Below are 13,028 nucleotides of genomic sequence, written 5' to 3'. Positions count from 1 at the left end.
CATTGTGATGGAGAAGACGGAAGATCAGCCTCACAACGAATGGAAGTTGGCCAAAGTTGTAGAGACAGTGACTGATAAAGATGGACTAGTGAGGAGAGTGAAGATTCGTGTTGGCGATCAGAAGATAGGAAAGGAGGGACAGCGTTCTGGCAAGCCATCCGTCGTCGAACGTCCAGTGCAGAAGCTGATCCTGCTCCTCTTCACTCCACAACCATATCCTTTACAGTGTGAAGAGTTTATGGACATTTTTGACTCAAGCATTAAAAATCGACAAAATTAATCAATCAAATCAAATCAATCAAATCAAATCAATGTTAGGTGCGTTGCACTCAATTCATTACTCGATTGTAAGCTAGTATTTCAATGGAAAAAGCTATAAACAAATGCCCCACTTTAAGGGACTGAACAGCTTATTTCCTTAAAAACAAAGCCACCAAAACAAAGCCACAGGTGCTACAGTCTGAACCAACAACCACTAATCCACACCCATGCACTCCCAACAAAGTCAAGCTCCAAACCTAACACTCTGATAACTATTTCAAATGCGTGTACTCAGTCTGTTGCCAAGCCTTATTCCAAACCAACAGCAGGTATACTCGTGAATGCAAATCCTGCAGTTTATTAACCCTGTTCAGTTTAGACGTGTTTAAATACTCATATAATAAAATATATGAAAGTACCCCAAAGGCATGTCAGTGATGTTTAACTGTAAATGAACACACTTGAATATAGTCTGAAAGCAGGTATAGAAGAGTTGTGGACAAGAACTACACTGGCCTGGATTCAGACTGGATTAGTGCTGCACCCTCTGTAGTCAGCAATCCTCAGTCCCTATCGTATCCTGGCCAGGTTTTCACGTCCTCTTGCAGCCCCCTCTCTGCGTTTCAGCTCCCCCACATACAGATGATTGGGAGGAAGGAGGAGACCCCCCTTTCTCCACCAAACTCCAACAGAATAAAATAGAAACAATGAATTGAAGTTGCAGGTCTCCGTTTGGCAAAGACAAACTCATTAGATACCCAGTGTTTGTATATTACTTCAAAAAGTGACTTTATAGTCCTGCATAGGCCTCTAAGTATCTCAAACGCTCTCTCCACTTTTCCTCAAAATCATAAACGTCTTTTCTGGGGGCTCATACACTTTAACCAATTTAAAACTGTTCCCTTAACAGAGACTCATCGTTTGTAGCAGATTTGAAAATGTTCCCCAGAAAGCTCATCCGTTTTAGCCCAATAGAAAGTCCTCTGAGAAAAGTTCATATATGAACTTACATATATATTTTACTGTTTCCAAATGTCCTCTTCTTGGAGGCTCATATATTTTACTAGTACGAAGACCCAAAAAATCAACCTAGTAACTTTTCAGGATTTTTAGGCCCATCTAACGTCGCCTCTTCTGAGGGCTTTATCCAAATCCGCGGCTCCTTTTCCTTTCATTTCCTTTATCCTTATTCCTTTCTATATTTTTACCGTTGACCAATCCCCTGGGCCCAAAATCTGACTATCTTTCAAAGTCAATTTTCACGCAGTGTCTACTTTACAAATGTCTTACCGTTAAGAAGCTCGGGGCCCGTCTTCGTTAATCTTGTTATGTAGCTCCCTTTCTCGTTACTAATTAGGCTTATTCTACCCTTTTGCCTTTAACTTCACATCCTTTATTTATACCTATATTCCTTCCTATTCCTGTTTCCCTATTTCTTTTACTTCAATACACTCCCCCCTATTGCGTCGTGCACTACGCAATAAATCCCCAATTTAGAACGGAGTCTCACTCCAACATCAACACAAACATGGCATATCCCCACACATCAGTTCGCCCGGTGCGAACCAGAGCAACCCAGCACCTCCAACCCCACAAATGCTCACCGGACTGTGATGCCTTGGCAGGAGATGTGTTGTAGAGTCGCCTGAAGATCGCAAGACGGCCAAGTTCGTGACGCCAATTCTGAAGTATATCTTGTAGCGATGTTTGTGAAGATGATGAAGAAGTCTCCGGAGACACCAGCTTGTATATAATAAGGTTTATTACAACAGCATAGTATCAGACACCAACACGGGCGATGCGGGATTCCCAGAGCCAATTGTGTAAGTCCCCCGAACAGTCTTTGTGCATACACTTTATAGGAGAAATATGGGTGTGTGTGTGTGTGTGTGTGTGTCAAACTGCAATGTTCTATGAGGATGTGTCCCCAAATAAGGTGAGCTATACGTTCGTACACCATGTCTTGCGGGTACCCATATAAGTTGAGATATACGTTAGTCTTTGCCTTGCTCATCCCCTGACGTAGTCCAGATGTTGTTTGTCACTCTTCTTCCACCCAACCGTCCTCTGGCCTCAGGGAGTATCTGCCCTGATATATCTCCAGATTTAATACACCACAGTAGCTCACCCTAGGTGTTAATTAAACACTTGCTGCCTCATTGTACTTACAGTACTTGGGTCATCAATATTGAAACAGACATGTAGAGAACCTCTTCTGCCAACAGGGGGCAGGAGCGCGCTTTTCATCTTCTGTTACTACCAGAGGAACCCTCACTCGAGGAGGAAGTTTGCGGTTCGTACTTTCAAAATAAAAGCCTGAAAAGTCTCCGTGAGAGTTCCGAAAAAAAGGAGTTCACAATGTGTTCTGTGTATAATTATCCACAGCTACAATCTCAGGTGAGTTGATCAAATAATATTTCAGAATACTATCTTTATATAGCATATAACTACCTTGAAGTGAGTCCAAACAGGCAGATGTATTACAGATGATTTAAACAAGATGATATTTGATATGGGCTTCAGTATTTTGCACAAATAATGGCTTATAAATGATGGCTGTCGACAATGAAAATATATATAATATATATATGTATATAGACCTGTGAGGATTGTCCACAGTAATAAATATATGTAAGCTTTGGATAAAAGAGTCTACCAAGTGACATGTAATGTGTAATGCAACAGGTGTTGGTGGGCTGTCGGTGGGGAGACTCCCCGGTTTAGGGCAGCCTTAGGACCCCCTTTTGAATCTTAGTTATGCCAATTTTAATCATGTAAATAAAAACTAAGCGTAGTCACAGTCAAACACAGCTATAGTAGCCGTGGTATTAAAACACAAGTAAAGCACAAGTTATATTTCAGCGTCAATCAAAACCAAATCAAGCCCAACAATCAAGTCAATATTAAGAGTTTTACTTTAGCATGCTTTTTTAAATTTCCCATAACATTTGAAATCCAAATGAACATCTACTGTCAGCCTTTTCCAAGGGAGGGTGTTCTGACCTTACTCTAAGGCCAAGCAGATACCTTCAGAGACTGTGGGGGAAACTTCTGAAGCAATGGAGAACGAAACTCAGAGAGACAGGGGGAGAGCTGGAACTTTGATGGCAAACACTGAAGGTTTATTCTGAAGTTAATGCCCGGAGAATTGATCAAACATTTGCTGCAGCCTCGAGGAAGGCCAGTAGGATATGAAAGGACCCCCATCACCCCAGCAACAGTCTGTTCTGTCCGCTGCAGTTTGGCAGACGGTACCGCAGCATCCGGACCGAGACCACCAGACTCAGAGACATTTTTATACCGGAGGCTTTAAGACTGCTGAACTCCTGAGCTCTGTGAATGTCTACTCACATCTTCAGCTTCCTCTTCATCCCACCTCTTCATCGCCAAAGACTATAAATATTTCTATCATGATTGAAGTTTGGATGCCTCTAGACCTCAGAACTCAAGTCATAATGGAAGTAGGCAGTTCACTTTTCCCCCTCCCCGTTGTGAACTCTGCTTCCGCTTATCTGAGATGTAAACTGTGGTTATAATTCCAAAGTTCAGTGTCTATCAAGTCTGGATTTGCCTTGTAATAGATTTCTGAGAGAAACCTACTTACTGTACACCTTGTTCTAGGGAAGCTGACACTCACACACCATCGGGAGCACCTCAGGGTTCAGTATCTTGCCCAAGGATACATTCACATGTTGACCACCGCACTCTCCTCACAGCCACAGTCGCCCATAGTTCTGAGATTAAAGTCAGAGTTCTGAGAGTTTAAGAAAACCATATAATCATAATATATTTATATATCTTTTTTTCCCCTCAAAAAAGTTTTTCAGAATTAAAAAAAGTGTATGTATTATTTTTTCCCCCAAAAATTCTGACTTCAATCACAGAATCCTAAAAAAAAATCTGAATTCAAATATTATTTTGAAGTTTTTGTGTCATCCCACATTTTTTTCCTCAATAGTTAATTAATTCACATGTATAAAACAAACATATAATTAGTTACACGAGCACAGGGATATATTTAAACACATACAATACATAATAATTGTCTTAACAATTAGTGTTTAGAGAAACTCAAAACCCCAACACGTGATTCTCATTTGTCCCTAATCCTCTTCCGTACAATAGCATTGTAAACTGACCCCATCAGCTGACGCTTTTATTCTGAAAACGCCTCTCCCGGATGTCCTGCTTATGTTGTTGCAGCGCTTCAGAGCCAGCTGTTTTTTAGCAGAACAGCTGAGATTTTATTTCTCACTTTCATTTCAATTCAACCTCACAGCTATTTTTTTCTTTCCCATTCCTGCAGTGTCTTTATCCACTCGCTCCATTTCTGCCTCTGTGTGTGTGTGTGTGTGTGTGTGTGTGTGTGTGTGTGTGTGTGTGTGTGTGTGTGTGTGTGTGTGTGTGTGTGTGTGTGTGTGTGTGTGTGTGTTCACGGAGCATGGTGGTGTCAACATCACAACAAGTCGCCCTGGCTTTCACGGCCGTGCTTTTCACGTTTGTTGTCCTGCCCAGGATGTTCGGTGTTGGCGGCGGAACCGGGACGAAGGAGACCCGGTTCGACCCCCGGCACACCAGAAAAGGTAGGACCGTGGGCGCTTAGGGTCACAGCACCACTGAGTACTCTGATATCCTACACGAGTAAAAGTACCAAAGTAGCGACAGTAAAAGTAGAAGTGCTCAGATCTTGTACTTGAGTAAAGTAGAAGTACTCAGATCTTGTACTTGAGTAAAGTAGAAGTACTCAGATCTTGTACTTGAGTAAAGTAGAAGTACTCAGATCTTGTACTTGAGTAAAGTAGAAGTACTCAGATCTTGTACTTGAGTAAAGTAGAAGTAATCAGATCTTGTACTTGAGTAAAGTAGAAGTACTCAGATCTTGTACTTGAGTAAAGTAGAAGTACTCAGATCTTGTACTTGAGTAAAGTAGAAGTACTCAGATCTTGTACTTGAGTAAAGTAGAAGTACTCAGGTCTTGTACTTGAGTAAAGTAGAAGTACTCAGATCTTGTACTTGAGTAAAGTAGAAGTACTCAGATCTTGTACTTGAGTAAAGTAGAAGTACTCAGGTCTTGTACTTGAGTAAAGTAGAAGTACTCGGATCTTGTTCTTGAGTAAAGTAGAAGTAGAAGTACTCAGGTCTTGTAAAGTAGAAGTACCAGAGTGTAGGAATACTCTGTCACAGTGAAAGTATTCTAAATGTTCCTCCAGTGAAAGTAGAAAGTACTCTCCTCTAAATGTACTTAAAGTAGCGACAGTAAAAGTAGTCATTGTCTGATTGGTCCATTTCAGAATAATATCTCTGATATGTTTTATAATGATTGATCATTAAAGTGTTCTCAGAGCTGGTAAAGGTGCAGCTAGTTTGAATGGCTTTGTATACTGCAGGGTAGCTGCTGGATTTACTGCAGGTGAACTAAAGTCTGATTTAAGGGAGATTATATTTACCATCATTAATCCAGATCTGCCTAGCAACTAAAGGTGTTAAATAAATGCAGTGGAGGAGAAGTATCTCAAAATTGTACTTCAGTAAAGTCGTGGGGTAAATGTTATTGGTTACTTACCACCTCTGTTTATTACCAAGTATATATAATCACATCATTGGTCCATTTCTCAATAAAAAGGTTGCTCTAAATTACTTTGTCTAACTATTCTAAATATAAACACCTGTTTGCAGTTGCACGTTGCACTTTTCATAAACTTATTTTGAGGTCGCAATAACTCTATTATGCTTTTTGTGTCACTTAGTTTAACTTAAATTGCTCCTTCAATTAGTTTCAGTTATGGTTGTTTGTCTTGTTTTTATTTGAATACTTGTGTCTTTTTTAACTGCTATGCCACTTTTGCTGTAACACTGTAAGTTTCCCCGCTGTGGGACGCTTGAAGGAATTCAGATTTTCAAAAGGCAGTCGGTAGGTAGCGGATCCTCAGAGGCTTAAGGCGTTGCCTTAGCCTCTTCACAATGTGAAACAATATCTTCCTAATCCGAATCCTCTCCCCTTACATGTTCTGGTAGCAGCGGGTCCGGGACCCGGTGCAGTGAGAGGTCAGCCCATGAACCTGAACGCACCGGGCTCCCCGCAGAGTCCGGAGAACATGCAGCAGATGAAGAAGCTGATGGAGCAGGAGATGAAGAGTGACAAGTTCAAATCCAACAGCAACAAGGGCTACGTGTTCACGCTGATGCCTCTCTACGCCATCGGAGTCGGAGTGTTTGCTGCCTATAAGTTCCTAAAGGTGGGTAAAGAAAGAAGGTCCAGCTCTCAGAGTCCTGGAAGTGTTGAGGACCCCAAAGTTTTATGATAGACATGTATAGCACGGGTCCCCAGCACATGGAAACTGCCGCATGCTGATGCAATTTGCACAATTAGCATTAATTAGCATATGCAGACAATTGTTTAAAAAATGCTTGGTAGATTTTAGACAAGTTATTGAGTCCATTTCTGACATTTTCAGGTTCAAGCATGGCACTTTTAACCCGAAAGTGGCCATATTTGTTCTCCTGGTGCACGGATTGTGATGAATTTAGCACGAATAAAACATTTGAGGAGATTGTTGGTTATACTTTACTTCTGTCAGATACATTCTCTCATGACATTATTAAAAGACAGGTACTACCGTGTCTTCTTTCCTCATATTCCCATGATGAAAGAGCAGGGTGTGGCTCAGTGTGTGTGGGCACACAGTATCGAGTGCAAAGCTGATGTGCAAAACCAACATGGTGTCATTCTTTTTTCGACCTGCAGATAAAGTCTGCAGACGACAAGCAACAACAAAATGTCAAAGTTGTGAAAGGAGCTAAAAAATCAGTGGAAGCAGGTATGTGTTTCATCCCCGTGGCTGTGTGTTCTCCAGGCAAACAAATTGAGTATTGAATAACCCCTGACATCTACACTCTTTGTCTCGGTGCAGAGAACCAGTTGAACGAACTGGAACAAAGGCTGGCGCAGACGGAGAGGATGCTGAACTCCATCCTCACACAGCTGGACCCGCTCACTAACTGGTGAGTGATGAGCTCTCGCCTTCTTTTTGCTCTCCATCAGCGTGCTTCTGGAACATGATCCCCCACTTTACACCGCCTGTCCCTTTTTAATCTAGCAAGTCTTCAGTATAGAGGAGGCCACGGGGGAGGGGGGGGGGTTTAGAAATACTACTTTCTATTGATTTCAAAGTCAGATTTACTCAATTTTGGATATTTTTGCGTAACAACACATTGCACATGAGACAAGATAAGGTGTACCTTTATTAATCCCCGTGGGGAAATGTGAGTGTTTATGCAGCAACAGAGAAGAGGAGAAACAGTACAGGTTCACACAGAGACACATTTAAAATGAAAATATAAAAACAAAATATATATATTCAGAAAGTAATCCACTTTCATTAATACCGTTTGTATTATATGGTCCTATAATAACAATGTAATGCACCTTCTAAACATTAGATTGGATTAATTACTTCCCAGCTCTTGTTTTCATTTCTCTTCAGTGTGAAGTCCGTGGCCCAGGACCAGAAGAACGAGATCATGTCCCAGCTGCAGACAATCCGGGTCCTGATGAAGAAGAGAGGGATGGACTGCCCCCCCCTCAACATCAACGGTGCGTAGTCTTTGACCGTGTGCTTCGGACAAACTATTCACTCTCTAACCTTCCAGTTCCCTGATGCTTTTCAAACCAAACGCCACAACGTGAGCGTGCAGGAATGCCACTGCTTGAAAGTACAACTCCTCAAGTACACATTTGATACTACTACTTTTGGAAGTACATTTTTGACTTATTTACTAGCTGTTTTTAAAATTCAGACATCAAGTACTTAGGGAACTAGTACACATATGATTACTTTGTGTAGATTAAACCATCCAACATGATATATTTAAGTGACTAAAGTGGGTTAACAGAAAAGTAAGTGTTCTTTTACTGCTTATACTTTAAGTACATTTTCTTAATTGTACTTAAATATTTTTACTTACATTCTTGATGCAGTACTTTTACTTAAAATTGAGTATTTTTACAATGTGGTATAAGTCATTTTAGTCGAGAGAAAAATCTGAATACTGATTCCAAAACAACAGCCGTCACGCTGGATAATCAGACACTGATAACGCAGCGATGTGGCTTCAGCTTTGCGTTGTTGCGATAAAACACAATTTGCATTTCCTCTTTGGCAGTCAAGGTGTTTTGCATTTGATTTGATTTTTGTGCTTTGATCTGATTTGCATACCTTTTCAGTAAATCAGGAAAAGGAATAACCTGTGTGCTGCAGAGCTTTTCTGTGGTTTTGTGGTTTGGGCACACGGTGAACAACACCGTCAATGTTGATGCATTTCAGCAGAACGTTACACGGTACATTTCTCAAACTGTAAAGTAAAGTTTATTTATATAGAAAAAACACCGTCTGTGGACCAAAGTGCTTTCCAGATTTAAAATAAGACAATCAGCATTCAATAGATGGGTTTTTGGCAGTGTTTCAAAGCGCTCAAGGGACTCTGCAGCTCTACCCACAGCTTTGGGGCCACTACTGAGAAGGCCCCGAGTCTTAAGCCTGGACCTGGGTACTGCCAGGACCTCAGTGCTCTGGTAGTATTATGTGGCTTTAAGAGCTCCGATAAATAAGAAGGTGCTAACTCGTTTACACTTTTAAAAACAATGAGTTAAACCTTGAATTGGATCCTGAAATGAACAGGACTCATGTGGTCACACCGTTTCTTTCCGGTGCAGCTGCATTTTGTACTAACTGTGAACGGCGAATTGATGACTGATCCAGACCAACAAATAAGGAGCTACAGAAGTCCTAACGTGACATGATAAAGGCATGTATAACTGTCTCAAAGGCATTTACCTTAGCAGGAAGTCGCAGCTTAAAGAGTCCTTTATTCTCTGCTGCTCTGAGACACGTGACACAGAAATACCGTCCATTTGTTGAATGCATTTAAGAAACGTAACATTTCCTGCATTAGCGTTGAAAGCTTTCCAGCGGTTAACAGCAGAAATAAATCCCTCCGTGATTTCTTTTTCTGCTGGAAGTGTTAGGTTTCATTGATGGTTACTGAACAGCAAGAAAGACTTGGTGAATGAAAGCAGCGTTAATGACTTTTGAAAGGGACAGCAGAAGATGATATCTGTGTGCGCTGGTGCTAATGGGTTAGTGATGTGGAAATGGATAACAATCTAAGTTATAATTGGGATCATCCTCAGAGTTTTCCACATGACTTTTGCTGCATCTCGTCTTGTTTTGTGCCACTAATCATTGAGGCTGTCACTCATCTGTGTTTAAATTCTGGCTTTTATCAGATAATAATAATAATACAAATAATGATGTAATAATAATAAATCACCTCAAAGTAAAATAAAACAATAGAAAATGAAGAAAATAAATAAAACAATACAAGTAAAATAATAATTTTGATTTCATTAAAAATGAATAATCATTTACCAAACTGTTGTTGGTTATAAATGGACAGAGTCGTCCTGCGAGCGAAATCTGGATGACCTCATCGAGTCGCTCGGAGCCAAGGACTCCTCTGCAGCGGAAACTTCTCCAGAGGTTTCCGGACAGATCCCTCCGGGCCGTGTGGAAGACGATGCTGCAGCAGAAGGTGAAGAGTTGAAAGAATTGAAACCTGAGGAATCAAACGGGGAAGAAGCAGAGAAAGAAGAGGAGGAGGAGGAGGAGGAGGAGGAGGAGGACGACGACGACGACGACGACTCTGAGCTCATGCCTTCACTAGAAGACTCGTACGAGACTAACATTGAGGACGTTGGAGCAGAGGCGCTTGTTTCCGGCCTCAGGCGCCGAAACCGGCCCGACTGAACTCACTGTGGAGAAATGGGATGGAAGATTATCAAAACCTGATTGTCTTTCTCTCCAAAATAGTCTTCTTGCCTGCAGTGTGAACCCAGAAATGTAGAGTACACCAAAGTTTGATGATAGAAATGTATAGTACGGGTCCCCAGCACATAGAAACTGCCGGATGCTAACCTGCTTATGTTGGGCAATTTGCACAATTAGCATCAATTAGCATATGACAGATGGCTGGATAAAAGATGGCTTGGTTTATTTGGTCTGGTTTTTTAGATATATTGAGGATGCTGAATTAATTTCTGACATTATTAGGATGAGAAATGGCAGTTTCGAGTCCTCCAAACTCTTTAAAAGCGACCCAAAATTAGCCAAAATATGGCCACTTTCTGATTAAAACTGCCATTTTTGATCCTGAAAATGTCAGAAATTGATTCAGCATCCTCAATAACCTCCAAAACCACAACAAAATTATCCATATTGCCAAATCATTTTTGTAGCTATTGTCTGCGTATGCTAATTCATGCTAATTGCGCAACACATGCATGTTAGCATCCGACAGTTTCCATGAGCTGGGGACCCGTACTATACATTTGTATCATAAAACTTTGGAGTCCTCTTGTTCACAACAGGACTTCTATGAGCTGGCAAACTAAAAGGCTGTCTACATATTTAAATCATATATTGCATTCATAAGAAACTATAACACATGAGGCTCTATGTTCCTGTTGCACTCACAAGGACAACCATGTGCACAAGGTCAATGAGTCCATATGATACTCGTATATAGATGCAAAAAGAGCTACATGACATATTCACCCTCTCTGCTCCTGTCAAACTACTCGTTTCATAGCTTTGTAACAGCTGTGAGAATTGTATGGCATTAGGATTAGGAATCTGAAGCTACATTTATTCAAATTGTACCTATATACTTCCACCCATCTTCATAACGTGGTGCAGACGTGCTTACCAAAGATTGTTTTTAGTTGTAAATATCGGTGTGAAATAGTTTTTCGTGCATGCATATTGTTTTAAACTCAGACCCCCCTTCTACCCCTCAAAAAGAAAAATCAATCCTCTCACTTCTGCACCATAGAGCCCAACTGTTCTGCTAAAGGTCATTTCGCCAACACTTATCATTGCCTTTTTTTAAGAGTGAAATGTCTACATGTATATTTATTTCATTGGCTCTGTCGTTGTGCATTTAAAGGAGGCTGTGTTTGGTTTTCCTTTCACATGGTTAGTCCAAGAGTGCATTTTAAGGACTGACATGTCTGATTGGACTGCGTTGTTGTGCCCTGATGAATCCCACCGGAAGTGAGCCTCGGATGACTTATCTTAAAAACCCTCAGCTTGTCGGTTCCGTTTAGAGAAAATGTGCGGTCATGGTTGCATTTCAACCCCCACAACATCCTGTTTGCTCTGAATATCCACAAATGAACGACAATCACCATTTCCTGTTTCATCAAAAAGGGATCGGCACTAATGCTGCCCGACAATATGAGCTCCATATTTTCATGTGTTGTGAAAATGTGAACTCGTGTTTGGGCATGCTGGTCATACATCAAAACCAACCGCATGTACTTTTTCAGAATCATTTCATTCATTCAATAGGAAAATGACAATCATTTGGTTAACCAGAAACACATTTCCTCTTGTTACATTTCGCATTTTAAATCAGCGTTATTTTGGATTTGTTTAATTGGATACTAATATCATAGAGGTTGTATTGCTCAATCATTGTGTAACATACATTAAGCTACTATCAACGTGCTTCCTTCAATATCTATGACTTGATTCAGGTGTGGATTTTTGTTTTTCAAATGACAACACGTCTTGTTATAATTTGTGCAGATGTCAGTTAAAAGCATGACTCAATGACATGAATTATGGGCAAAAATCCCCCCTGTGAAGTTATTAATCGCAGCATGTGTGATCATTATGTGTGTCTTGTCTGTTACATTTAGGACTAACTCCTCATTGCATAATAGTGGTTGTATACATGAAGTTTAGTTTTTGATAAAAATCCATTTAAAAGACTGATTATGTTTGCAAAAATGAGATTCCCCATTAGTAAAGTGTAATCATTTCATATCACATGTTGTTATTGTGAAGCCCTGACATCATTGCCCTATTATGGGCTGTTTGACCACTGAATCATGACTCTTTATTTATGTATTTATTGCCCTATCACACATATTTGCCTTCCTTTGTTTTTCTAAATATGTGTATCACTCTTTCCCCTCGATGCATAGTCACATTTCTGTGTTGAACGTTGTATGTTTCATGTGGGAGTTGCCTTAGGAGAAAATAAAACACCCCCCCCCCCAAAAAAAAGGTAATGCTGCTGGTTTGGACTTTTGAGTTTAGATTTATGAATCAAGGCGGATGTGGGAGAAGCACTCAGATCTTTTAAGTTATATTAGAGATAGTAAATTGTAAAAGTAATCTGTAAGTCCTGCATTCAAAATCTTCCTCAAGAGTATAAGCATCTTAATATCCTTAAAGTACCAAAATCGAAGTACTCATTTCAAAATCCTATATATTAAATAAGTGGGTTATGATCAGAGGTGGAAGAACTACTCAGGGACAAATACTCCATTACAAGTGAAACTGTTGGTAATATGTTCTATGATCTTTCTGTTTTGTACCTTAGAGATGTTTAAAGATGAGAGAGATTTTAGAGGGATTATGTTCATGGTTTTCAATGTAAATTCTGAAAAGCTTAATAAATAATACATGAATTAATAGATGTAGAGGAGTGAAATTACATTATCTCCCTTCTCAAATGTAGTGGAGTAAAAATACTAAGTAGATTTGAATGGAAAAGTACTTCAAAATTCTACCAAATTATTACTTTTCACCACTGATACTAAGCTACTGTCTGCGAGTGTATTTACATCTAAAATCTTAGTCCTGTTTCCCCACTAAACGGTATTCTTTATCATCGGGGAGAAGCCTCTAAAGCCATCA

The 13,028-nt window shown here is 40.2% G+C and overlaps 1 protein-coding gene across 2 annotated transcripts; it reads left to right on the top strand.

Annotated features, from left to right (window-relative positions):
• The first annotated feature begins 4,429 nt into the window (after nucleotides 1-4,429).
• ccdc107 (coiled-coil domain containing 107) lies at nucleotides 4,430-12,803 on the top strand. Of its 2 annotated transcripts, none has more exons than XM_063905935.1 (6): nucleotides 4,430-4,844; nucleotides 6,280-6,497; nucleotides 7,007-7,079; nucleotides 7,173-7,263; nucleotides 7,746-7,855; nucleotides 9,718-12,803. In XM_063905935.1, the coding sequence occupies exons 1-6, from the start codon at nucleotides 4,703-4,705 to the stop codon at nucleotides 10,065-10,067; spliced, it is 984 nt and encodes a 327-aa protein (XP_063762005.1). In that variant the 5' UTR covers nucleotides 4,430-4,702; the 3' UTR covers nucleotides 10,068-12,803. The 2 variants fall into 2 exon arrangements, with proteins under 2 accessions (XP_063762005.1, XP_063762004.1); XM_063905934.1 differs by having other exon boundaries at nucleotides 6,277-6,497.
• The last annotated feature ends 225 nt before the right edge of the window (nucleotides 12,804-13,028 follow it).

The sequence above is a fragment of the Eleginops maclovinus genome, chromosome 17 (assembly GCF_036324505.1).
Source record: "Eleginops maclovinus isolate JMC-PN-2008 ecotype Puerto Natales chromosome 17, JC_Emac_rtc_rv5, whole genome shotgun sequence".
Taxonomy (NCBI): domain Eukaryota; kingdom Metazoa; phylum Chordata; class Actinopteri; order Perciformes; family Eleginopidae; genus Eleginops; species Eleginops maclovinus.
Note: the sequence above shows the minus strand (reverse complement) of the source record. Positions and strands in the feature narration are given on the sequence as shown.